At 43.3% G+C, this 27,525-nt stretch overlaps 1 protein-coding gene across 1 annotated transcript in view; it reads right to left on the bottom strand.

The window, feature by feature from the left end:
• The window catches only part of GRID1 (glutamate ionotropic receptor delta type subunit 1), a 662,424-nt gene that overhangs the window by 23,018 nt on the left and 611,881 nt on the right, over positions 1 to 27,525 (bottom strand). The window contains exon 14 of the mRNA XM_024731429.1: positions 3,085 to 3,251. Coding sequence (XP_024587197.1) covers positions 3,085 to 3,251 — 167 coding nt within the window. The remainder of the gene's footprint in view (positions 1 to 3,084; positions 3,252 to 27,525) is intronic.

The following is a 27,525-nucleotide window of genomic DNA, read 5'->3' on the forward strand; positions in this document are numbered from 1 at the left end:
TCCTTGTAATTGTATGCATTTTTATGCCCAATATTATTCCAGGAAGACTGTAAGGCAATTTACAGGAAAACACAGAATAAAATAAAAACAAACAAGCCAATCCAAAAGAAAATTTAAATATGTAAGCAACAGAGGGAAGATAAAACAAGTCACTGGCACAAAATGACTCCCGGAACGAGGCTAAACTAATGCACACCATAATCATCTCTACTCCCGCCTATGAGTAAGCCAGAATGATAATAGCCACTTCCTGAAGCCAGTTGTTCTATTTTCCAGACAGATATAATTGCAGGTGCTTTCCTTTAGTCAATAGTCGTGGAGGCTGCTACATAGTAGGTGCTCTATAAATGGCTATTAAGTTGCTAAACATTTGCTAAATGCCTACTCTGCACGCCATGGTCCATAAAAGGGCTATGGCACTCAACCGCAGTCCCACACACACACGTAAGCTGTAGCCTAAAGACCCAGTCCTCTGCCAAAGCAAGGGAACATATCTGTATTCAAGGAAATAACTTGAGTTCCTGGGACTCAGGGAAGGAAGGCTACAGCAGTTCCAGATAAGACTGGGATCTGCTATTTACATAGGATTCTTTTTCTGTCAATGGCATGGGGCATTGCTTCCTGGACCTGCCCCCTTCCTCCTCTCAGGCATGACCCAGTTAGGGGCAGCCCACAGTTCTGCATGGAGCCTCTTAAAGAACCGCTGGCGGCAGAGGGTTGGAAACCTGAAGCCTTGAGTGTTCCCCCCACGTAGGTACCCATGTGTCCAGACAGGGGAGGTGGGGACGCTTCCAGTCCAGGAAAGGCTAAAACATAGACACCAATGACAATACTTCAGGAGGCCAGCACAGCCTACCGGGGACATTTACCTACAGTCATAGAGCATGTGGCCTTCTGATGAAAGCAAAGGGTAATTAATCACTTCCTGCCAGAATAACACAGAAACTGGACTAGCCACTTTCATTCATGTTTGTTGAAAGATCCAGGCAAGAACCAGGCTCTCTCCTGTCTCCAGTGTGTCATTGTTCACTTCAGCAGACTTTCAGGGGATCTCTGAGCAGTTGGAGTGCACGGGGACTCTAAGCTTTCCACACTGGGGACCCTGTGCTTCTGTGAGCGCCGTGTTGGGACACATTAGCTGTCTTGGTGGTGCTGATGCTGCTGCGTTGGTCCCACAAGCTCCCTTACCATCTGTTACCAACCTGTGAGAGAGGTGCTCACAGGCTGATGGCCTGGGGAACGCCCTGAGCATCCTGTCTCAGAAAAACCAAGTAGGGTAAACCTCAAGAACACCACTGTCTTATATACCTTGGAGAGAAGCCATCCCTTCTTCATGCCTTTAATCCCAGCAATTGATAAATCACTACTCCTCCTTCTCTTGTGTCATCCATCTCTGCTCCAGGGAGCAAAGGGAGGCATGGAATGTATACTTGATTAAATTCTACAGAAAACCCCACAGCCTCATTGAACTTAATTAGTTCTACCCCTTTTCCCAGTTTTGCAAACAAGCTACTGAATGAATGGGCTGCAGGCCCTCCTCCTAGGCCTCTCCCTGATGGGGTTTAGGCTCAGGTGCTCGTGATCAGAAGAGCCCGATCAACATCCGGGAGGCGGGAGGAGGGAGGTGGTAGGGCTCAGAGATCCGATAGCAACACGGGCACAGCACTGGGGCTCAGGGGACCTGCCTTCTCCTCTCAACTCTGCCAGTAGCTGGCTGAGCTGCCCTCAGCGCACATTACCCTCTCTGAGCTTCAGGATGTGAAACGAATGAGCTTTAACAATTCTCACCCCTCCAAGTGGCTGCTCCTCAGTGCTGGAAAACACGTGTTCATCAGGTAACAGGGCGCTGCCCCTAAGCCCCAGCGCCATGCCGGCCTTTTCACCTGGCTGCTTCTGCCACAGTGTGGATTCTGGTGGACCAAGGCAGAGCTCTAGTTCTGCTCCTTCACCCACCAGGATGTCACCCCACAGACATGTGTGAGTGGTGGGCTTAGACATCACTGGGGACACGAGCCCCTGTTAGCAGGCTGGCTGCTGGGAAAAGGCCACTGAGCTCACCCATGCTGTTCACCTCCACCCTCTCTGTGAGGCCAGGTAACCTGGTCAAGGGCTAAGGTAAGTTCCCGTGGGGAAGCGAGAAATGGGGGTGGGATGATGAGAGATTATCTTCGTCAAGGAGGCCGACCAGGTGTCCAGACTGAGCACTTGGAAACTCAGTCATGCCCAGGAGTCCAGAGAAGATCAAGTTCAAAGGATGGACGTGCACCAGAAAATCACCTGGGAAGCTAAAGAGGCCAATGCAAACTAGACACACATATTCATTTCTGGTGGACAGGGTCCACGTACCTTTGCTTAGGCCAGAACACTCCTGTCTACACAGTGTTTCCCCCCCACTCTCCCCCAACACGCCCCATAGTTAGTATCAATTACCAGGAGCTGATCCGGAAAAGATGGGGAGGTGGGCAGTGAGGGCCAGGTCCCTGTCCTGCCCCAGCAGACAGCATCTGCTCCCTCAGCCCCTGTGCAGGTGAATGTGGAGTCAATCTGCTTCTCTGGCCCCAGTTTTTCACATCTCCACACTGACTCTTTCCACCCTGCATTTATCTTAAGAAGTTATTATTGGGCCCTTCCCAGATCCAGTTAATCTCTCATTTAATTTTAAATTACTAGGCCCGTCTGGCTAACTCCTACTCTACCTTCAGGCCTCAGGTGTCACCTCCTCTGGGAAGTCCTCCCTGGTCTTCTGGGTCTGGTCAGATGCACTTCTTTGTCCTCCTCCACCCCCAGAATATCCTCTCTGTCTCACTGACTGCCCTGTGCTGACATCTCCTACTCACATCACAGCTCCCACTGAGACTATGCAGCTTCATGGGAAGGTTACACATACTTCCTCTTTTTTATCCCAGGACCTGGCACAGGACTAGTTGCGGACAGGGGTGGAGAGCAGCATGTGCTGGTACATAGTCGGCACTGAGGAAAATGTGATGAATAAACAAGTTTGTGTTGGCTCTCATCTCCCGAAGTCTGGTTAAACCCCAACTGGAGCATGGGGGCTGCCAGCGTGTTCTCACTGACCGAGCCTACCTCTGAGAGAAGAGGTCCCTGTAGGGGCTGCCGTGCTGCAGGGCGATCCCATAGCCCTTGCTGCTAACGCTGTTGCCAGTGACAGTCACGGAGCAGTCGTCATCTGTCAGGGCTGCGTACTCCACCACGGCCACATCCCACAGAAAGGCGTAGTTCCCCTTCTTTGCCTGAAACACCAAAATCACCATGAAGTCAGGCAGACCTGGCCTCCCGTATTATTTTCGAGCAGTGAGGCCTCTCAGTGGTGGGATTTGAGGGACCCTTCTAAATGGTCCTCCTGCCCAACGAGCCAGCACAGCACACTCTCCTATTCTCTGGTCTGCAGGTTCCACCCCTGGTTGATGCCACTCACTGTGGTTAGACATAGAAGGACGTGATGATGCATCTAGCAGGCCCGAGTGCTGCGCATCTCACAGAGAGGCGGGCAAGATGAGCTGTACGTGGCCTCTGAGCTAGCCTCCTGGTCACAGTGGCATGGACCTGTTTCTCAGAGCAGTGAGCTCACCTTGGAGAGTGCAGAAAGTCTGACCTCAGGGAATGGAGATTTTCTGACCGGAGATTTAGGGGGATGCATAATAGTATCCATTTAATATTTCTACTTAGAACTTGACTGAGCCTTGCTTGAGGCGAACATGGGAGACGGCCCTAGGATCAGTGCCCCTGAGTGGCTGCGACTTAATATCTAAGTCATGAACTTGCTATGCCTGGGGAAGAAGCCATTAAGGACAGGGTCCTGACTGTTACGGTGCCAAGCCAGGATTCTGCCACTTCCCTTTCACTGCCCACACAGGAGTGCGCACGCACAAACACACACGCACATACATAAGCATACACACATTTATATGCACACAGATATATATGCACACATATGCACAAACACACGCACATGCATCTACATGGAGGAGGCTTCTGGTGTCAGTGTTTCTATATCCATGCAATGGTGGCAAATTGTTCCATCCGAATTTGCCTGTGGCCACAGCTGAAGTCCCACTCCATCCCACCCATCCATAGCAGACACTCAGTTCTATCCTGAGCCATAATCCTGACTTGGCCTGGAGTTTAGGCACTCACAAGTAATGTGAGCTGCTTTTATTTTTGGAAGGAGATGCAAACTAGACATTGTCACTCGGCCAGCTTAAAGTAGAGCGTGATGTTCTTAATGCAGCCGAGAGCCTGGTTTTAATTCTCCAGTGAACATACAGACACCTCATGCTTTCTTCTCTCCTACCACAGCTCACACTAGATGCTGGAGGACCCCAGTCTGGGGCAGTGGCAGGGCTGAAACATCACAGGTAACAACAAGCCAAGCTTTGTGGCACTGTCAGCAGGAGCGTTATTCCCTTCTCCTGCCTTTATTCAGTTGTCTTTGTGTCCACTGAGAATCTCCGGAGGCCACAGCTGCTTAGATGACGCTTATCATGATATTGCTTCTTTTGGGACCCTAGGTGCCCAGGGGCCAAGCTGGCTTATTTTCTCGTCAGGAGTTTTCCATCCGAAGGCTTTGTGGGTAGAGCATGGCTTCCCCCTGCCAGGAATAGACCGCTCCTAGCCATTCACACAATTTTACCCGACGATCTTGTAAGAAATGACATAGACCATACCACCCATTGATATTCACCTCGGGGAACAATCCAAATATTACCTCGGAGCCTCTTTCCTTGGCCAAGTCAATTTCAGGAGTCCCTAAAGGGCTTTGACCCAGGTTGCAAAATTACACTCATCTCTCTCCCTCCACATGGGAGGATAACAGTTTTGAAATTTTCTCCTGCTGGCAAACACGTTTTCTCATGAAAAGATATAAATTTTCCACCTCTTAGTAACCGAGTTTCTCAGCAAAATGTTGACTTATGACCTAATATTTGGCTTCTGTCCGACTCCGGAGCATTTCATACCCGTGCTTGTAATTCAACATGACAATCAGACATTGTTATTTGCACAATTTCAAAAGGGCATGTCATGTTGAAGAAAGAATTAAGATCAAGTTTGTTCCTACGTTTCAAGTGATGTTCCAAGAAGGAGAAAGAAATAAGCTGGCCCGCCTCGAGTGGAAACCGGCTCTGACAAAAGCCTGGCATGGCCACTTAACGGGGCACTTGGATCCGTCAAGCCACAGGCATCTGTGGCTCCAGCTTGGGCTAAGTGACAGGTGAGCACAGATCCATGAAGGAAGCTGCATTTATAGTCCCGCTGCCTAAGCCGGGAAGGCAGAAAACATATGGAAGGCATGCTGGCGATGTCTCAGGTGCAAATCCCTGCTAACCGGGAAGGCAGTCAGGAAAAGAGGAGAAAATAGAAGTTCTCCTTCTTGAGCTGCTGAATGACCCCAGACACTCAGTCTCCCTATTTGTAAACAGGGACTACATTTACTACCATAGTTCTTATGTCTGCTTCAAGAAGCATGTGTCTGGTCCCTAACCTACCTGAGGATGCCAGAACAGGGAAGACCTGGAGAGGCTGGCTGATGTGCCACCTCTTACATGTGGGCTAACTCAGAAACTGCAACTGCAATGGGGCTCTAGCCTTATAAAATACTTCCCATCCCCAACAACCCTTCCTCACTTCCTCAGCATCCCACGGCTTCCTGGGTCCTCTTCTCTTAGCCTCATGCTGAGTAAAATGCACCACCAAAACCTTCCCTGGGCTTCCCAAGTTCATCAGTTTCCAGTACAACTTCCTGGACCTTACAGATGTCTCCCCAATCTTCCTGGTATGTCGCAGCCCCTGTATGAGACAGAAAGCTTCTTAGGTAGGACCATATTCTCAGGAACACTTCGGATGCCAGTATCAGAAGCCCAAACATGCCATCCACGATGGCTATACCCCCTCTATATAGACCCTCTTCTTGATCCAGGCAGAATGGACGCCCCATAACCTCCCCACAGTTATAACTCTTCCTTATGGGATCAGAACCAATTTTCCATGCAGCCCCTAATAATTATGTGTCCACCTTCTTATTCTGTGCTGCTTACCCAAAAGTTCTGGCTTCTCCATATGTGGGGAATGCCAGATACATCAAAAATCTGCCTCCAAGAGATCCAAGAATTTCCTGTCTTTCTCTCCCCTCCTGTCATAGGCTCATCCTCTGCCTTTCTTGAATCTGAGCATCCCTCCCATTCTGCTCTTGGTTCAGCTCCTTCCTCTGTAGCTCAGCCTCTTGCTTCGTCTCTACTTCCATTGAGAAGGCACTTCTACGCCTCTCCCTCTACCCTCCACCCCCTCAACTCTACGCCAGAGATCTCGCACACTTTGGGACATCTGTCATTTCCTATTTATATTAACTACTTCTTGTTGCTGAGGACTGTTTTCCAGTCTCTTGGGAAGACAGACTATTGGCAGGAATCTAGCCTCTTCTCAACTGTGTGCCACTAGCTGCTCCTCACAGAGAAAGAAGGGTGAACCCAGACACCTTCCTGCAGGAAACTGGGAATGCTTTGGCTAAATGGCACAACAGAGCTCTAGAGTGGCTACTTTGCCAGTGTTCATACCAACTCATCCTTTCTTATGTCTCCCAGTCCTGTCCTTTCCCTACTTCCCAGGGGGCTGAGGGGAGTTAAGGAGGATGTTATGTGAGATCAGAAGCAATAGGCAGTGAGCTGTTTACAAATAGATTATTGATGTTTATTTCATAAAGTCTAAAAGACGAAAGCGGTACCATAGATTTGTGTTCTGCATTAAAACAAAACAAGAACAAATACTGGACTTCACCTCTTTAATGAGTTAAATTACCTTGATCTGGCTGGCCCATTTATAATATTAAATGTATTCCTAACTTCTAATCATTGACTTATTATGCATCAATGCCTTGGAATGCAGCTGTTGGAAAGTTAGGCTGGAGACAAGGCTGGTAGATTCAGCCAAGCCTTCCCCAAGCCTTTGGCTCTATGCAGAAGGCTCTATGCAGAAGGTGGGCACAGTGACCCAGGGAGCCCTTCTGAGCTGGCTCTGGAGTCCTGGGACACCAGCCCAAGATACTTCCAGGAGCTATGAAGGCATTTTTAGCTCATCTAAGACAGTGGAGGTTTGACAGTTAACATAGTCTAGGAATATAATTTCCTACTTCCACAGTTTGTTTGTTTTTAATTGGTCATATCCAGTGTTAGTGAGGTTGTGACAAAGTGGGTGTGATCCTTCGTGGCCATAGGCATCACAGAATGACACAACATTTCGGAAAGTAACGCAGCATCCATAACATGAACGTCTAAAACTGCTCCTATCCTTTGCCCTAGCAAATTAAGAATTTAACCTAAAAAGTAAACCAAATGTATCTATGTATCTTAATGACATGACAGGCATTTAAAATCTAATGTTGACTATAAAGTAAGCATGGGACAGTTTAAATATTTAATTTAGGGAAATAATTTAATAAATTATGGTTCACTAATACGATATGGTTTAATGCAACTAATAGTAATTATAAAGACTATGCAGAAACATAGAAATGTATATATACATATTATATATATATATACACATAGAAATATATACATATTATATATGTAAATTAGTGGAAAACAATGGGATGGATACACTATTATTACTGTTCTGTATATATGTGACATGCAATACGCCAAAAGATGAACAGGAATATTACATAATGGAGTGGGATTAGTGATGATTCTTAGGACAAGTTGATTAAAATATTTTCTTTCATCTTGTTACACAATCTATGCTATCACACACTACATAGGTACCAGATCCGATCTCTGTACAAGATTCAATCTCCATTGCCTTGTGTGCTCTTGGCTCCTAAAGGCGCTTTTGCCCATCAACAGTGCACAAAGGTCTGTCAGAGCTCTCCGGTTTCCCAGGGCACTGGCTCCCTGACACTACTCAAACACCTGGGAAAGTCTCCCTTACATCTCTGGCCTGCATCTAAACACGTGGCTTCATTTCACTCTCTCCTTTTCCTTAAAAAAAAAAAGAAAAGAAAAGGCATTTGGTTCACACATAAAAGAAGAGGACTTTGGGGAAAGGAGGAAAGAACAGCTTTGACATCACATAAAATGTCATAGAAAATGTCCAGTTGGCATCTCAGGATGCCAGGACAGCAGCAGGTAGACAGACCACTCCTAGTTTGTCTCCCAGGAAGCATCTTAGCAAACAGAATCCAAGCCCATCCCTGAAGTCCACTTCCTCCCAAGTCCACCCCACATGCTGGTGCACTGCTACAAATGAAATGGGATTGAGACCACGGGGCTGTCTGACCCCAGTGCTCAGAGCAGCCTCCCTAACATTTGGGGGAACATGATTAGCCTACTTTGCTAGAGGAAGGCTGGGCACCATAAACAGAGTCACAGGTGAGCTGGGATATTGGATAGCTCATCGCCATTGCTCCACACTGGTAATAAAATGAGATTGCATTGCCCTTCACTGCACCACTGATATGGCCCTTCCCAGAACTCACTTGGAGCACAAACTTTCCAAGACAACAGCCTTGGAGGCAAGAACTTCATAATGCTGTTCTACTCCATCCTAACTGCTTTTGGAAAGGGACAAGCAACCACCCAAACAAGAATGCAGGTACTACAAACATCAAACACAAATACTATCAGAAAAGAAGTGCTAAAGGAAATCAGGTGTCTGCAATGCCAGGTACAGGGTAGGTGTGAAGTACCTGCTGGATGCTGGGTTGTCAGATACATGATTCCTTTTCTATCCATGGTATAACTCTGAGGGGCTGAACATTAATCCCATTTTACAGATGAAGAAACTGAGACTCAGAAGAATAAAGTGTCTTGTCCCAAATAAACCCAGATGGTGAGTAGTGGAGCCAGGTCAACCTGAAGAAAGACAGTCATTGCCGTTCCCATGGGTTCTATCACCAGCAGCATTCCCCTGGGAAGTGCTCAGAGGGTAAAGGCACCATAGCAGTTTCCCCAGCCCTCCCTTCATGAGTCCAAGCATGGCAGAGGGGAGAGCACAGGTTTCTTTGGCTCCAGTGACTGTCCTCCTCCGGCTTTACAGAGGTGGCTCGTGGAACAGCTGAAATGCGGGGAGAGGGAAGACACAGGGGCCTGCGCTGTCTGTGGACGGGGATGTTAGGGTATCAGGGACACCTTGGAAACCTCACGCAGCCTCATCCAGTGACACGCTCATTGTCTCTCCTTGCATCCACCCTTCGCCCCAACAAAGCAGAGCTCAGCATCCCAAATCTTAGCTCCTACGCTCATGTTCACAAAATCGCCCCACATCACCACAGGCGTCCCGAATCCTGGCTACAGTGATACATTATTATGCGCTACGCCAAATCAAAAGATGCAACAGTAAGACCCAGACTATCTATGGAGAAAAGGACAATTCTACAGTCTGCTGGCAGGAGTGTGTGCTGGCATGATATTTCTGGAATGGTAATTTGGTGGGGAGAATCAAATGCTTTTAAAATGTGCATATGTAGCAATTCTACCCTTAGGAATTCATTCTAAGGAATTATTCCCTTTCAGAGAAGATGTTTGTACAAAGATTCTCAGGGCAATATTGTTTAAACTAGCAAGAATTGGAAACCATCTAAATGCTCGACAATTGAGAATCAGCTAGGTAAATGATGTATTCGATGATGGAATATTATGTTACCGCTACTATGGTGTTTTAAAAGAGCATTCCCTGCTAAGGGAAACAACTGTCCGTGATGAAGAAGAGCCAGCCTGGGTTCTGGACTCCAACCGTACAGATACGAATCCCAACTCCACTGCTTGCTGGCTGTGTAAGTGCCGACAAGATGCTTAACATCTCTGAACCTCAGTTCCCCTGGATGTAAAATGGTCCATACTTCAGAGAGTTCTGATGACGGTTAAATCCCTCAGTAAATGTAACATGCTTAGGGGTTGGCCTGGCATGTGGTGAGCACTAAATAAATGACAACCAGTATTATATTGTTTAGTGAAAAAGAACCTGTTACAAGAGAGTATTTACATAGTGATATCTTTTTAAAATTATTATGCAAGAACTTTATGAAGAATCAAAACCAAGTACCAAATACTATCTTTGGGTGATGCCATCATGGGTGACTCCTGCTGGTTTCTTTCAGTCTCCTGTGTCCCCATGTTTTCTGCAACTCAGCAAGCACATCTTCTGTGACTGCAGCTGCCCAAGAGGTAGTTTCAGTGATTCAGCCTCCTTCACAGAGCACAGTGTAGTGAAAAGAGCAGGATTCTGAATGAAGACAGACACGCTGCCACATTCCAGCTCTCTGGTGAACCTACAGACTTGGGGCTTGAAATGAACCTATAGACTTGGGGCTTGAGGATGAAATTACAGGACACAATGCACTGTGCCTGGCACACAGTGAGGACCCAACACAAGTTCCTTCTTCTCTGTCCGGCATTCCCCAGCTCAATTCAGAAGATCAATACCTCAGCTGTCATTGAAACAACTTTCCTCCCACCCACTCCCCTCTTGCCAACCATTCCTCCACCTTGACCAAGTCAGCAACATGCTGTGTGTGGGGGGCGTGTGTGTGTGAGTGTGTGTACGCGTGTGCCCATGAGGATGTGTGTGCATGTGTGGAAGTGTGTGTGTGTGCACGTGTGAGTGTGAGTGTGCCACCACATCCCCCAGGGAAGCAGAAGAGAGGTGAACCCAGGTACGAAGCACCTGGAGACCACACGAGGTTCAGGAAAAGGAGACCTTCAGCTGGAAAGAAGGAGCCTGTATCTCTTCGCTCTCTCAGAACAGTAGAAAGAGACCTCCAAAATGATGTGAAAATGTAAGGCAGACAATCAACAGGACCCTCGGAAGTGTTCACATGGCCTCCTCAGGAGGCTGTAAGGAAACCTGCCAAGCGAGGAGCGAAAGAGAATGACCCTTCACCTGGATCAGCCCCTGGACCAGCACAAACAAGCAAAGCCAGGGGGGCTCAGTGGGAGGGGGGACGGCAGCTGGGCTGTCCCACGGTTAGTGCAACAGCTGCTTTCCTGAAGCGTCCACAGGGTACAAAAACATCTGGTAGGGGGATGTCGTGTGTGTGTGTGTGTATGTATGGTCACGAGCACAGGCCTGAGCCCTGAAGTTTTGTCATGGTCGTTGGTCCCAGGGAGGTCGCCCACTACCTGGGCAAGAGGACAGAGATGACAGAGACACCCCAAGGCTACAGCAGCAGAGAACAGTTCCTCACGGCCAGGCAGTAGGTCTGCAAAACTATTTCTGCAAATGATTACCTGCCCTATCCTGGTACTCCTGTGTCCCAGAGGAACAGAGTCAACAGTGAGAAGCAGAGCAAGTGGTATAGAGCGGCAATTAGTTTTCAGGCCACCAATGCCATTACCTTCTCTTTGTTTCCTTAATTTCCTTTACAGAATGTTCAACTTCATTTCATAGAAAGTATGGCATGGTATGTGGGTGAGAGCAAGGGCCTGGAGACGGGGAGACCAGGTCTTCCCCTAGTGTCCTTAGCCAGCCACCTGAACCCTCTGAGCCTGAGTAACCTCTTCTAGAAGACAGGAGTAGCGAGCCCCGCCCACCGCTTAGGCTTATCACAGGAAGAGACAACACAGAAAGTGTCCGATGCATTGAAGGAACTCAAACAATAAGATACTATCCTTATGATCACGATAATCATCACCGGCATCATCCTTATAGCTTTAAGTTCAGATCCTAATTGAAATGCAGTTGCCTTGGGGTAAATAACACTTGAAACTGTCCTCAGTCATCCAGCCTGGTAATTTAGAAAGTCTGTTAGACGGGGTCACAGTCTTGGCCCAGTTACTGACTCACTACTGATTAGTAGAAATGGAAGATGAGCCCAGACAGTTCTTAAGATCTTCTCCAGCTTTAACATCCTCCAGGTTTATAACATAGACCAGTTGTTCTCAAAGAATGTTCCCTAGACCAGCAGCCTCAGCATCACTGGAGAAATATAAATTCTCAGGCTCTATTCCAGACCCAGTGAAAAGAAGACCCTGGGAGTGGAGCCCAACAATCTGTCTTAATAATCTCTCCAGGTGCCCCTGATGTGTGCTGAAGTTGGCATTCAATGATAGAGACCTCTCTGTCCATGAATTTCTGATCTCCTCTTCAGAGTAGGTTTAGGAAGGAAAAGAGTATTACGGCTCTAGAATCCTGAGTCGGGGCAGCAAATGGAGGAGGGAATAGCACAGGGTTGGGACCAGGGCTATTGAAAACAACCATTAAAGGAAAGTCACACTTTACATCTTCTTCCTGAATGTCCCTCTCCTTGGTGCTTTCCTATCCATTCTCCTATTACAAAGTTCAGGCTGAACTTCCACAGTACAAACTGTGTCCATTTTCCAAGGAAATGGAGACGCAAAAAGGACTTTGCCCAAGACACCAGAAGCAGCTATTCCATCAGAGCTTGAATGTCTCCCCAGGTCTCCTTGACTGCAAATGGCCTTTCCTTCTCCCACATCAAAAGTTCAACATCAGTAGCCCCGAAGAGCCACACAGAGCTCCCTGAGCAGCTGGCTGTTGTCACACTCCCAGATTCTGGACAAGCTTTGCTAATGATGTCTGCCTCCAGCACCTGACCTTACGGAGGCTTCATAGCTGCTTTCCCTTTTAGAGCCTCTGGCACTCTGGGGAGAAAGAATCTTATTTAGTGAACCAAGTATTGTCTCAGTGGGAGAAGCTTTCTCACATCTCCAAGGGAGAAGAAGCTGGTTTGGTACAATGGAAAAAAGAAAAGTTCCAATTTGGAAGAATCAATGGCTCCTTCCTCAAAAGTCTGAAACTGTATACCGTCAGCAAAGCTAGGGGCCACAAACAACCTTCTCAGCAGGGCAAAGGGACACATTGATTTTCAATGATTTGTCAAAACTTTAAATTGTCCAAAGACCATGATAAACAACAATCTAATCTGAGTTATTCCACGGGAAAGATTAAGAATGATCTAAAAAGAGGCTAATTTGGTTTGCTTATATACAAGATAGATTAGGAAGAGACAAGAATACAGAACGAGAAATACCCATGTAGGAAAGGGAAACAACCTAAGAATACATGAACCCAGGAATCACAGAGGACAGGCATCCATGTGGTCAAACATTCCATGAAGAAGCACAGGCATAGGGCTTCGCAGATACCCCCAGCACACGTGCACAAGCGCGTGAACACACACACACACACGCCCGCGCACACACGGAAGGATGTGAGCCCCTTGGCCGGGCGTGTCCTTTTCACCGCCCTACCATGATGTCTGGTGTACAGCTGGTGCTGAATAAATATGTATAAAGTGACAAATGCAGAACTGAAGGGCTGAATACTAGAATCTGAGAAGCCTGAGGACTTGAATCAAAGCAAGCTGGGCTGGCTATGTCCTGTTTGCCCCTCCAAGTCTGCCTTCCACTCTTTTCCATCCTGTGCTCTCCTCCAGAGCCTGATTTCATGGATAGTATCAATGGTTACCTTTGGTCTCTGGCTAAGAGTCACTTCCTAAGATTCAGGAATAAATCAAATACTGATACTATTAAAACAACAATCGTACCAATAAGCACTATTCATTCAAGCATATGTTCTCAAACTTGAGAGGGAATGAGAAACCCCTGGAGGGCACGTTCAAATACAGATGATTAACCTCTCCCCAACTTCCCTCCTCCAGCTTCTGATTCATCAGGTCTAAAGTAGGGCCCACAAGTTTCATTTCTAACATGTTCCTGGGTGATGTTGATGCTACTGGTCCAAAGACCACCCCTGGAGAACTACTGTGTTAAAATACACTCTACAAGGCATTGCACTCATCCATTCACATCACCTCTTCTCTTTACAATAAATCTGAGAAGACCCAGTATTATTATTCCTATTTTTCAGATGAGATAACTTTGTTTAGGAATAAGGTTTTGTTTTTTTTTTTAAATACATCTTTATCGGAGTATAATTGCTTCACAATGCTGTGTTAGTTTCTGTTGTACAACAAAGTGAATCAGCCTTGCCCAACATCTCACCTCTGGCACAAGATGGGTACAAGAATCAAACCCAATTCTTTTTTTTTTAACTTTTTATCTTATATTGGAGTATAGTTGATTAACAATGTTGTGTTAGTTTCAGGTGTACAGCAAAGTGATTCAGTTATACATGTACATGTATCTATTTTTTTTTCAAATTCTTTTCCCATTTAGGTTGTTACATAATATTGAGCAGAGTTCTCTGTGCTATATAGTAGGTCCTTCTTGGTTATTCATTTTAAATATAGCATGTCAATCCCAAACTCCCTAACTATCCCTTCCCCCTGCCCCTGCCCCTGCTCCCACCTCCCTGGTAACCATAAGTTCATTCTCTAAGTCTGTGAGTCTGTTTCTCAAACCCAATTCTTATTGACTCAAATCCCACACTTTAGTCACTACACTATGTGGCCTTAACGGAGCCCTTGACTCCATTAAGACAAAGTTCAAGTGAGACTCACGAAACTACACCCTGAGGCCAGTGTAGCTTTGCCATCTGCAGCCACATCCTCTCAGTGTTTCTTTAGCCATAAAGGGTTGTTGGAAACTGGCAACCTGGACTATGCAGGAAAGAGAAAGAAGCAGTAAAGTTGCATGTGATCACGATTCATATTAAAGACTATCCCTTAATGTGTTCAGAGACCATCCCTGTGGGGCTTATGTTGAAGAGCCTCATTTTCTAATCCCATTTGTAGCTAAGGATCCCTTTATGGCCTTTGCTAAAATGTCAGCCTTGAGAGAGAGAGAAAGAGCTCTCACAATAGCCTTTCACTCTTTGAGGAGCCACAAAAGAGGTCATGTCCTGATCCAGATGGACTCCCATCCCTCACAGAACAAGTTCTGAGCTCTACCTGTCAGGATGTACAGCTCTGTAAACTCAAAGAATCTGCAAGATGCGCCACTAGGGGGCCTGCAGGGTCACGGCCCTGATAGAAGCCCACCTCATGGTCCAGGGATGCTGAATACTCACTAGAAAGTGGAGTGATGGCTGCTCATCACTTCCTGACATAACCAACTGAGGTCTGAGATCCGAGCTGCACGGATACATCCAAAACCTCTCAACGTGAAGATTCTTAAAATATTAGAAATACCAAATTTCACTGCTGAGCAGTTTCTTTACCAGGCTCCTCACCATTCCTGCTTCCTTTATCTGACCCCTAGGAGGCATGCTTTTCTGAGCTCTTACTGTTCTAATTACTCTTTCTGATTTGAGTTAATCCACCTCTCATTTCTCTCTCTCTCTGCTTCTCTGTCCACCTGTTGGTGTGTGTGTGTTTTACACACACACACGGTAAAAATTTTAAATGTAGGGTTCAAAGCCAATCTTAATACCTCTATGTTGGAGAGTAAAGGGACTATTTATTAGAGGTTCCCATTCTAGTGGAAACAACTACTTATACCCAAATAGGTTTTGTTGTTGTTTTTAAAATTGAGGTATAGTTGATTTGCAATATCATGTTAGTTTGGGGTGTACAGCATAGTGACTTGGTTTTTTGTTTGGTTATTGAAGATTATATTCCATTATAGGTTACTACAAGTTATTGGGTATAATTCCCTGTGCTATACAGTAAATCCTTGCTGCTTATGTATTTTATGTCTAGTAGTTTGTATCTGTTAATCCCATACTCTTAATTTGCCCCTCTCTGACTCCCTCTCCCCTTTAGCAACCATATGTTTGTTTCTGTCTGTGACTCTGTTTCTGTTTTGTATATACATTCATTTGTATTGTTTTTTACATACCACATGTAAGTGATATCATACAGTACTTGTCTCTCTCTGACTTATTTCACTAAGTGTAATATTCTCTAGGTCCCTCCATGTTGCTACAAGTGGCAATATTTCATTCTTTTTTATAGCTGAGTAACATTCCATTATATATATATATATATATATATATGTATGTATGTATATATATCTCACATCGTCTTAAACAGTCATCTGTTGATGGGCACTCAGGTTGATTCCATGTCTTGACCAGTGTAAATACTGCTGCTATGAACACTGGGGTGCATGCATCTTTTCAACTTAGAGTTTTTGCTTTTTCTGGGTATATACTCAGGGGTGAAATTTCTGGATCATATGGTAGTGCCAATTTTAGTTTTTAAGAAACATGCATACTGTTTTCCATAGTGACTGCACCAATTTACATTCCCACCAACAGTGTTCAAGGGTTCCTTTTTCTCTTCATCCTCTTCAATATTTCTCACTTGCAGACTTTTTGATGATGGCCATTTTGACAGCTGTGAGGTGATATCTCGTTGTTTTGATTAGCATTTCTCTAATAATCAGCGATGTTAAGCATCTTTTCATGTGCCGATTGGCCATCTGCATGTCTTCTTTGGAAAAATGTCTATTTAGATCTGGCCATTTTTTGACTGGGTTGTTTGTTTTTTAAACATTGAGTTGTATGAGCTGCTTGTGTATTTTGGATCTTAATCCCTTGTCAGTCACAAATATTTTCTTATTGATGATGACAATGATGATGGTGATAGTAATAATAATAGACACATGGATGGTAGAAAGAGTGCGATAATCTTCAGGCAAATTGTTTAACCACTCTGAGTTTTACATTCCTTATTTTCAAAATGGAAATATTACAAAATGCCCTCAATGGTAAAGATAAAGTGTATGAACACAATAGCACGCATAATAGTTTCTTAATAAATGTTATTTTCCTTCTCCTCTTTCTCCCTTCTTGTTGTTCCTGGACAAACATTATACCAACAAAATGGAAATAAAAATAAGCTAAACAAAAACTGCCAACGATCTGACTGACACAAAAAGTCAAAATTGTTCTCACCAGCTACTGCTTCTTGATTTTAATGTAATCAAAGAACAAAACAATTCAGTTCAAAATACAAAAACTTAAGTCATAAAACCTAAAGCCATAATACTCAGTGGAACAAAGAGAATGGAATCAGCCCACAATTATAGACAGCACTAAGGTGAAGTGTATCAGACTTGGGTAAAAAGCAAATTATGGGGCAGAGGAAATCTGAAGAATAAAATCAGATTTAAGGGAAGTGAACGTCCTCCCACGCTTCAAATGAGGAGTCAGAAAGAGAAAAACAAATACCGTACGCTAACACATATATATGGAATTTAAGGGAAAAAAAAAAAAAAGAATCAAAGTTAGCATGATGGCACAGATGTTGGTTTGATTCCAAAGCTTACCCTACCGAATTATAAAAATCACAAAAGAAAGTAATTGAAGAATTCATAACAAGATTTGCTTGGCAATGCTCAAAACCCAAAGCAAAGTAATTTAATAAGGGAGGCACAGTGGGGGCCTTCCTTGACCTTAGCACTGTATTATCCCAAACCAATCATCATCAAACAAAATTAAGCTGTAGGGCATTACGAAGGGGCCAATGTAGTCAACTGCACAGAAACCTGCTCCAGGACACTGACTAAGCCCCCTGCCCTCCCCACCCTTCCTCATCCCTTCTTGCCCCCTCTGCAACTAGATCCCAGCAATCCTGCTCATTCTTGAAGAAAGATGCACATGGATGCATTTCTGAATACTCTCATTTCTTACTCACTGAACATTAATTTTGTTTGATTTTTGAAAGGATACAAGGTTTTGGATGTCCATGTTCATTGCCCTGTGCCTACCTCTGCTCTTGGCCCTGGGGACAAACAAATGAATAAGAGACAGGCCCAACCCTATGGAGGCTCAGAGTCTAGTCAGGATGTGACAGAGCAGGGCACTGAGGATGGGGGTGACATCTGATGAATCTGTACTCTGGGATGCATAGGGTGTTAAGGGAGCCCCTGGCCCTACCCTGAGAAACTAGAAGCTCCAGCAGGGGGTCGGGAAGAGTGAACGCTTCTGCTGAGGTTGGAGAGATAATCAAGAATCATCCTGGCCAACAAAGAAAAGGAAGGCTTTCCAAGCAGCACGTACCCAGGTGTATAAAGGTGAGGAGAGGGGAAGGAACTGCTCAGGTTTCCTGTGATGAAAACACTAGGTAAGTGGCAGCAGGAGCTGAGGCTTCATTTTGATCATGCATCTCTTCCGTTTTTGCACAGTGTCCCAGGTAATGACACAGGTGCTGGAGTGAGAAAAATACTGAGTTCAAACCCTGGGTCCGATATTGACCCAAGCTTGATTTTCAGCAAGTCACTTGCCCTCCTTAAGCTCTAGTTTCCTAATTAATAAACGAGCTGTGTAGAAGCACAGTTGAGCTAATTAATGCACGGAAGAAACTTATCCCCACCCCTGATCCATCGAGGGCTCTCTAACAGTAGACACTGCGATTAAATTAACCTCCTGATTGTCCAAACATTGATGCAAGGCCCCAAAGTTAGGAAGGAAAACTCTGGGCAAAGTAACACAAATCTTTTATTTTTGAAATAACATCCTGTCCCAAACCAGCCTTCATCTTCACTTTGACCTTACACCAAGTCTAACTCAATTTTATCAGGAAAGTATCAAGCCCACTCTTACATATTAACTGAGCTCACCACTAGTAAATGAGTTGACTAACGAAAGAATGAATGAATAAAACACCCATATATTTCAAACATCAGTAAATATGTAACTGAGCCAGTAAATATGTAACTGAGCTGAACTAGTAAATGAGTTGACTAACGAAAGAATGAATGAATAAAACACCCATATATTTCAAACATCAAATCATTGCATAAATACACATTTGAGGAAGGGGCTGTTAGGTGCATCAATTTTATTATTAAACAAAGGCAGGTGTCTAACCATGACCTTATTCAGTTTCCTCAAACTGCCAAAATTCATGAATTTTGCCTAATGTAGGCCAAGGAAAAAGTGAGTCGAAAAGAAAGAGACTTCTTCTCCACTCCAGTCCCCAGAATAATAAAGCAAAATAAAGTCAAAATTCATATGTACCTACATAAGAGAAAGAGAAAGAAATTCTAAAAAATCACTATAAAGGATTTGAGAAAGGTAGAAAAATACCAATTTATTAAAAGGCTTTTCCTTCTAAAGATAAATCCACAAGGATTTAATGAAAAAACAAAAACAAGAAACAACACTGAAGCCTGAGTATTCTTTTGATCCCAAAGATAGAATGTAATTTATTCAAAGCCCTGCTTTTGGCAGTACTCAGGAGTATTTTGTTGAGAACTTTAAATGTTTATATCCTTTTCTGACACCATATTTCCACTTTTGAGAATCTGACCTGAAGAAATAAATATAGTAACTGAAAAACCATGAGGCACGAAGATGTTCACTATAATGTTATTTGTTTTGTGAAAAATTGGAATTGACCCAAATGACAATCAAGAAGGAAATGTTTAATTTTACATCTATTTGATAAATATTAAGTAGCCACTAAAATGATTTTTAAAGTTTTACAACAGTGTTAAAAAAGTACAGGATAAAACATATTTTCTCTAACATCATAATTATGTAAAACATTTGCAGAGATTCAAAAAAGACTCCCCAGAAATACCCACAAGAATTCCTAGAGCCTTATTTAGGTGGTGAAAAACATATGTGTAACTGGTTCTTTTCTGCTTATTTTTAGAAGTAGTCTAAACTTTTAAAAATGGTGACATGTATTTATTTAAATGACATACACATTTAAATTATAAAGGTATAACCTAAGATTTCCTCTCAGAACCTCTTATTTTAAACGTTGTCATGGATTGGGGGCTATTTAACCTGAGTGCCCTTGGAGTTGGGTTGGACCACAGATTTAAAGCATGTGAAGAAGGCTCAGGTATATTACAGGGTCAAGACAGCCAGAACTCAGCCTGAGACCCAGAGAAGGGGTTCTGTAGACAGCAATTGTTAAACAGGGAAAATACCACTGCCGTCATTCTCCTACAAGGAAACTATACATTTAGTAGAAATAAAAATGAAGTTTTGTTCACATGGCATTCCACTGTCTTTTCTGTCTCTCTGGTTTCCTTTATTTTTCTGTGTATTTTATTTCCTGCTTGTCAGTTTTCTCTCACATTCTCACATTTGTATCTTCAAAACTGAAAAGGAATTGAGGCATTCGGATTGTAAAATGTAGGTACATGACAGGACTACCTTCGGAAGCTTTCCTCAACTTCACTAAGCAGAATAAATCCCCAATTTCTGTTCTCATACCCTTTTCCACACTAAATCACAGCCATTTGTTGTCCTCCAGAACTCAATAGGGATACCTGAAGAAAAAGACTGAGTCCGATGCTTTATATTTTGAGCTGATGATAATGAAAGCACAACATATAAAAATTCATGGAATTCAGCTAAAACAGTGCTTAGAGGGAAACGTATAGCTTTAAATACTTATATTAGGAAAGAAAACAGGAGTAAAATCAATGATCTAAGTTTCAACATTAAGAAGCGAGAAGAGGTAAGAGCAAATTGAAACCAAAGTAAATAGAAGTAAGAAAAAAATAACAAAAAAGCTGAAATCAATAAGATATAACAACAATCGAGAAAATCAATAATATCAAAAGTTGATGTTTTAAAAGGAACAACTATGTTCACGTATTAAAAAACTCAATAGTGTAAAGATATCAGTTTTCCCCCAAATGATCTATAGATTCAACGTAAGAGCTATCAAAATCTCAAGCTTTCTTGAGGAAATTGACAAGATGATTATAAAATTTAAACGGAAGTGCAAAAGTTCTAGAATTGACCAAATAATCTTCTCTTGTAAGAGAAGAACAAAGTTGAAAGCACTACCTCATTTAAGGAATTATTATAAAGCTGTAGTGATCAAGACTTTTTTTATTGGCATAAGAATAGATATATAGATCAATGGAATGGAATAGAGAATCCAGAAACAGACCAACACATATATGTCCAGTTGATTTTCAATCAAAGCACCTAGTCATTTGTTAATTAAATACAAGTTAATTAAATACAAGTCATTTGTTAATTAAATACACCATTTTAAATAAATGGTGCTAGGTCAATTGGATAGACACATGGGGAAAAAAAGTGAATCTGGACTACTTCTTTATTCCATATACAAAAACTAATTTGAGAATGCAATGTAGACATAAATGTAAAACTTCTAGAAGAAAACTTGGAACTTTGAGGTAGGCAAAACTTTCTTAGGACACAAGAATTATTAACCGCAAAAGAAAAGAAAAATTGATATATGGGGCTTTATCAAAATTAAAATTTTCTACTCTCCACAAGACACCATTAAGAAAATGAATGGGCAAATTACAGACTGGGAATTATATCTGGAGCACTTATATTTGATCAAGGACTTATATCCAGAATATATTTTTAAAAAACTCATCTAAATCAACAATGAAAAGACGAAGTGCCCAGTAAAAATTTAAAAAGGACTTGAGCACACCCCTCTCCAAGGAAGCAACATGGATGCCCAATAAGCACATTAAAGTGCTGGACATTATTAGGCACCAAAGGAATGCAAATGAAAACAATGAGATAACCTCACAGCCACTTAATTGTTTACTGTCCCAAAGGCTGACAACACTAAATGTTGGTTAGGATATCCAGCAACTGGAACTTACAAGCACATAAGCAGGATATCACTAGTGGGATTGTAAAATAGAATAATCACATTGGAGGTGGTCAGGAGGTTTTTTACAGAGGTAAACATACATCTGCCCTATGACCCAGAAAATTCACTCTATCGTATTTAGCAAAGAGAAATGGAAACATATATCCACAAAATTTTGTACAAAAATGATCATACTGCCTTATTCATAATAGCTCTAAATTGGCAACAAGTGAAACGTATGTCAACTGGAGAATGGATAAACAAATTAAAGTTTGTTAATATAGTGGAATACTACTCAAAGGAAAAAAAAAAGAAGAACTCAGTACTGATATCTACAGCTTCATGGTTAAATCTCATAAATATTTGTTGGGTGAAAGAAACTAAACACAAATATACATATTTTATATTATTCAATTTATATGAATTCCAAGAACAGTAAATTTAATCTGTGGTACCAGAAATTCATAAGTGGTCGCTTTTGAGGTTAGGGAGAGACGTTTCTAGAAAGTGACATGAGAAAACTTTTCAAGGTGATGGAAATGTTCTACACAGTTGGCCCTCTGTATCTGTGGGTTCTGCACCGAGAATTCAACCAACTGTGGACGAAAAATATAAAAAACAATTCCAGAAAATTCCAAACAGATAAACCTGAATTTGTTGCGTGCATGCTGGCACTGATTCATGTGGCATTTACATTGTATTTACAACTATTTGCATAGCATTTACATTGTATCAGGTATTGTAAGTAATTTTATAATGACTGATGATTATTTAAAGTACACAGAAGGATGCTTATAGGTTATATGCAAATACTCCACCATTTTATATAAGGAATTTGAGCATCCATGGATTTTGGTATCTGCGGTGTCCCGGAACCAATCCCCCTCAGATACTGAGGGATGACTCCATCTTCTTTTGGGTGGTGATTACGCAGTTGTACATAATAGTCTAAACCCATGAAATAAACATTTAATATAAGTGCATTTTATTGTTTGTCAACTCTACCTCATAAAAAGACTAAGTGTTATTTGTCTTTATATTTTTATTATGTTCTTTTCCTAATATATAGTAGGTGCTAAGGCATTTTGCTGACATCTACTCAATGTCAACCTTGTACTGCAATCCACACTGGACACTTTCCATTTTTGCACTGGTAAACTCAACTCATCTGGGCAGGCTTGTCTCAGTCTCACAGATAGCTCAGAGATGTGAATTCTCTTGACCAAAGCCACAGATTAAATCTGATTGAAAGTGGAACTTAACTTCACATATCCAAGCTCTTAGGAGGAAGCTATTCAAATTACATTTATTGAATGGATGAATAAGTGAATAAATGAAGGAATAAAGAGAAGAGACCATCCAACTTGCAAAAAGGATATGGTGCCTTTTGACTATTTACAATAGCTAGGACAAGGAAGCAACCTAAATGTCCATCAACAGAGGAATGGATAAAGAAGATGTGGTACATATATACAATGGAATATCACTCCGCCTTAAAAAAGAATGAAATGATGCTATTTGCAGCAACATGGATGGATCTAGAGATTGTCATACTGAGTGAAGTAAGTCAGACAGAGAAACAAGTATCATATGGCATCACTTATATGTGGCATCTAATAAAAAAGGGTAGGAGCGAACTTATCTACAAAACAGAAACAGAGTTACAGATGTAGAAAACAAAGTTATGGTTACTGGGGGTAAGATGGGGGGAGGGATAAATTGGGAGACTGGGATTGACATATACATACTACTATATATAAAATAGATAACTAATAAGGACTTACTGTAGAGCATACAGACTCTACTCAACACTCTGTAATGGCCTATATGGGAAAAGAATCTATAAAAAAGTGGATATATATGTATAACTGATTCACTTTGCTGTACATCTGAAACTAACACAACACTGTAAATCAACTATACTCCAATAAATTTTTTTTTAAAAAAAGGATATAGTGCCTTTTGAGCAAGAATGAAAGAATAGAGATGAATGGGGAATTCTCTGGTGGCCCAGTGATTAGGACTCGATGCTTTCATTGCCGAGGACCCAGGTTCAATCCCTGGTCGGAACTAAGAAAGATCCCACAAGCTGCTCAGTGTGGCCAAAAAAAAAAAAAGAATAGAGGTGAATGATTATCCAACGTCTGTGAGTGTCTGAGAAGGAAGGAGGCGTGTAGAATCCCCAATGTGCACTGACTCAGCAGCAGAAAAAGGACAAAATATGTGTCTTGGAGCTTATGCCTACAAAGCCCACTGCTGCTACAGAGAACAGCACTGTTGGTTTCCACCGCACAGGGCTGCCTAGTTTGTACCAGTCCTTTTTCTGGGGGGGTCAGACCTGCATCAAAGGATCCCTTTCATCAACTTGACCAAACCTTCCGGATCACTGAACCTAGCATCCCCAAGATATAAAGGAGTGCCATCCCATGTAAGCCTCTCCCCACTCCTCAGTAAGGACTTCCAGTATGCCATGGAAGCAGGATGCTTCCTCACTTTGCTCCCTCCAAATGGAGGGCACTGTGGGGCATCAGAGTTCCTGATCCTCCCATGGAAGACTGTAGTCCTTCTGGGGACCACCTTTTCTGTCACAAGGTATGGTTCCTGGCACTCAGCAGGGAGTGTGCACAATGAGAGTGTCCCTTGTCACAGAGCAGAGAGCCAGGGCAAGGAATGAAGGCAGGGGCTGACTGGTGATACCCACACTCAATCTGGCGCCAGGGCAAGCGTTAGATCAGTGTGGAAATAAATAAGATTTGTGGGCCCGTTTTCTTCCTGCATTTGCATTCACACTTTATGACCTCAGTGATATTTACTGAGTGGAAAAAACAACCTTCTGTTTCAACTGCTTGCCTGCGAAGTGACTTCCATCTGAAAAATACTATCTCCAGCCACAGGGTCTGAAACAAGCTACTTCTCTATTTATTCAAAGAGCCCAATGAGCTGTGAAGATTGACATTTAAACTATTAAACTGTATTCTATTTGACAATGTTATTACATATTAGGTTTGATTTATGGAAAGACTTAATAAATTGGCAGCCTGGGTTAGCCCTGACACTGGACAGAAATTGGGTTATGCTGGGTATTACTTCATAGAGTTGATCAAGCTAAAGAAAAATTTAAAAAGTCTTACCAACAACATTAAAGTCAGATTCCATGTGACAAAGTTATTAGCATACAAATTCGAACCACTTGTCAGCTCAATTCCGCATCCGAGTTTCTCTAATTGATATTTTTAATAATTGGGAAATCAAAAGATAAAATCACAGACTTAAATAACCTTTGCTATGTCACATGGAAAGAGAGCTAAGGCTTTTAAATATGGGAGCCAGGCATATATCTTGCTACTTTGGTGTAAAAGAGGAAGAGAAATAGAAGCACAAGTAAACAGTATGCAAGGGGTTGCAGACACATTGGGTACAGAAATGGGGATGTAACCCCATGGGAAGAGGCAAGGTTGAAGTGAGACGTGACTGTGCCATGGCTTACTCACGTCCACGTGACCTTGAACAAGCCACTTAATCTCCCTGAAGGTCAGTCCCATTTCTACATGATGGAGACAATAATAATCAAGTAGTTCTGTTTAGGATAAATAGAACAATATATGTAGATCATTTGGCAGAGTGCCTGGTACATAGTGACTGCTCAGTAGATTTCAGGGGGGAATTAGGCCAGGTCAGGAGTGAGGCTGGGTCCCAGTGTAGTGAGGGCAAAGACTGTGGGCCATCAGAGGTAGGCCTGAAAATAACAAGAAAGGACAAAGCCTGTATGCTACTAGATGGTATGGAACTTAGGTAATGGCATAGAGCTAGATAATGTATCCCTGCATGTGCTGACATGCTATAGATGACATAAAGCCAGAGGAGGAACTACCTGCTAGATGTGCTTATATGCTCTAGTAGGTAGTTTTATAGAGCTTAGATGATAAGCTACTGGATATGTCTATAAGTTATCAGATGGCATTGACCGATGGACAGTATCCCTGGAGCACCCATGGCTCTGGGCTAGGGATCCTCAAAACTTTTTCTACAAAGGGCCAGGGTAAGAAATATTTTAGGCTTTGGAGACTACATGGTCTCTGCCACAACTACTCTACAGAAGTAGGAGAAAAGCAGCCACAGACAGTATGTAAATGACTGAGTGTGTGTTCCAATAAAACTTTATTTGTAAAAGCAGGTGGTGGGCCAGATTTAGCCCATGGACCATAGTTTGTGGACCCTTGCTCTAGTCTGCCTCAGGCCTGACAAGTACAGGTGGCTGAGAGAAATGAAGGCAGCCTCTCTCTACTCTCCAAGGACCAGCAGGACCTCTTTCCGAAGAGGTGGGTATCAGACAAGGGACTATAAAGCTGTTTACCTCATCCCTCCCATCAAGGAATTCACAGAGGGTAACCTACTCACTGATGGCACCAACTACACCCCTGATTTATGTGTCTCTGCTCAGTCAGACAACAAACAGATGATTCATTCAGGGACAATTCAGTATTTATTGAGAATTACTGGGCACCAGGCAGGTTTGCTCTAAAAACTGCACACTGTGGGCTTTTAATAAATAAATAAACTTCCCTCCGCTTCCAAATCCCTTTCTGCTTTCTTCGCCAGGGCCCAGAAAGGGCTGCCCCCTCCTTATCTGAGTGATGGCTGGCATGAAGGAGTAGGTCACAGCAGTGGGGGAAACCATGACATAATTCCTTTCTTTGGTTCTGATACTGAGCAAAAGTGATCACCTATTGCTAAGCAATTTCCCACCTAAATTGGTTTCAGGTCATTAAAAGCTGCAGCACAAGGAAAAAAAAAAAAAATAGCAGCTGTCTGAGGTTACATTCAACACCAAGCTCCTTGACTTCAGCAGCAATTAGACACTGTTCCACTACCAAGCACTCTCTGGAAATGGAGCCAGGGTCACCAAAGAGTAACTGGAAATTAGAAGTTGGAGCACCCTCCTCTTGCTAAAGCAGTTTCCTCTGATATCTCTTGGGGGCATCCAGTCCTCACCTTTGACAGGCGGCCTGCATTGCACCCACGCGGGTTCTGTCTGGGATTCGGGGAAGCCCCTCCTCCCTGAATGTCAAGATCATGTCCATATTTCCCAATATGCTGGATTTTCCCTTACAGTTTCTGGATTCAGGATATGGCCCTCACTCAGGGCACAGCCATCCCCAGTCTGGTGTGCTTCAGGCTGGGGATTCATAAGGTATTTGAAGTCAAAACCTGGGGGTTGAGGAGCAGTTCCATAGGGGGCAGGGGACAGGAAGAGTTTCAGATAAACATGTAAGGACAGTAGCCACCCAAACAGGCACATGCAGAAGGAAGGTTCGAGAGTGGGATCTGAGCTCTCCTTGCAGTAAAAAATGTAGTGCACTCCACTTTCTGACAGTACTATAAACTCACTTATATGACACCAGTTATAAAACCCTTAACATTTGCCTAATGCTGACAGTCAGTTTTTTTCTTAAAGATCCACGTGCAAGAGGGAGATTTGTGACCCCAAAGCTGGCTTGGGGTTTATAAAATGAATGTGTCATAAAAGCAACACATCCTCTGTACTGGAAAAAGATTAGATTCTGTACCATGAAGCTTTAGGCATTTACAAAGAACCCCTTATTTGCATCTTCCACCATGTATTTTTTTTTTTTTTTTTTGCGGTACGCGGGCCTCTCACTGCTGTGGCCTCTCCCGCTGCGGAGCACAGGCTCCGGACGCGCAGGCTCAGCGGCCATGGCTCAAGGGCCCAGCTGCTCCGCGGCATGTGGGATCTTCCCGGACCGGGGCACGAACCCGTGTCCCCTGCATCGGCAGGTGGACTCTCAACCACTGCGCCACCAGGAAAGCCCCCACCACACCACATATTTTTTTAACATTGTTTTATTCATGCGTAAGACCCTAAATATCATGATTTCTAAGGTGCCAACTATGGACTAGGAGTAAACAGGAGATGGGGAGATATCTCTCTAACGACCCATTTCCAGATCTACCGTGCTCCAGAGGGCGTTATTGGTGGCGTTGGCCTTCTTGAGGAACACCAGGAGTAGGCCTGCACCTGGGCGCCCGCAAGGAGAGAAGCGGCTGGTGTGTCTTAAAGGTCTTAAATCAAACTCTGC

Source organism: Neophocaena asiaeorientalis, unplaced genomic scaffold (assembly GCF_003031525.2).
Source record: "Neophocaena asiaeorientalis asiaeorientalis breed wild unplaced genomic scaffold, Neophocaena_asiaeorientalis_V1.1 scaffold714, whole genome shotgun sequence".
NCBI lineage: Eukaryota > Metazoa > Chordata > Mammalia > Artiodactyla > Phocoenidae > Neophocaena > Neophocaena asiaeorientalis.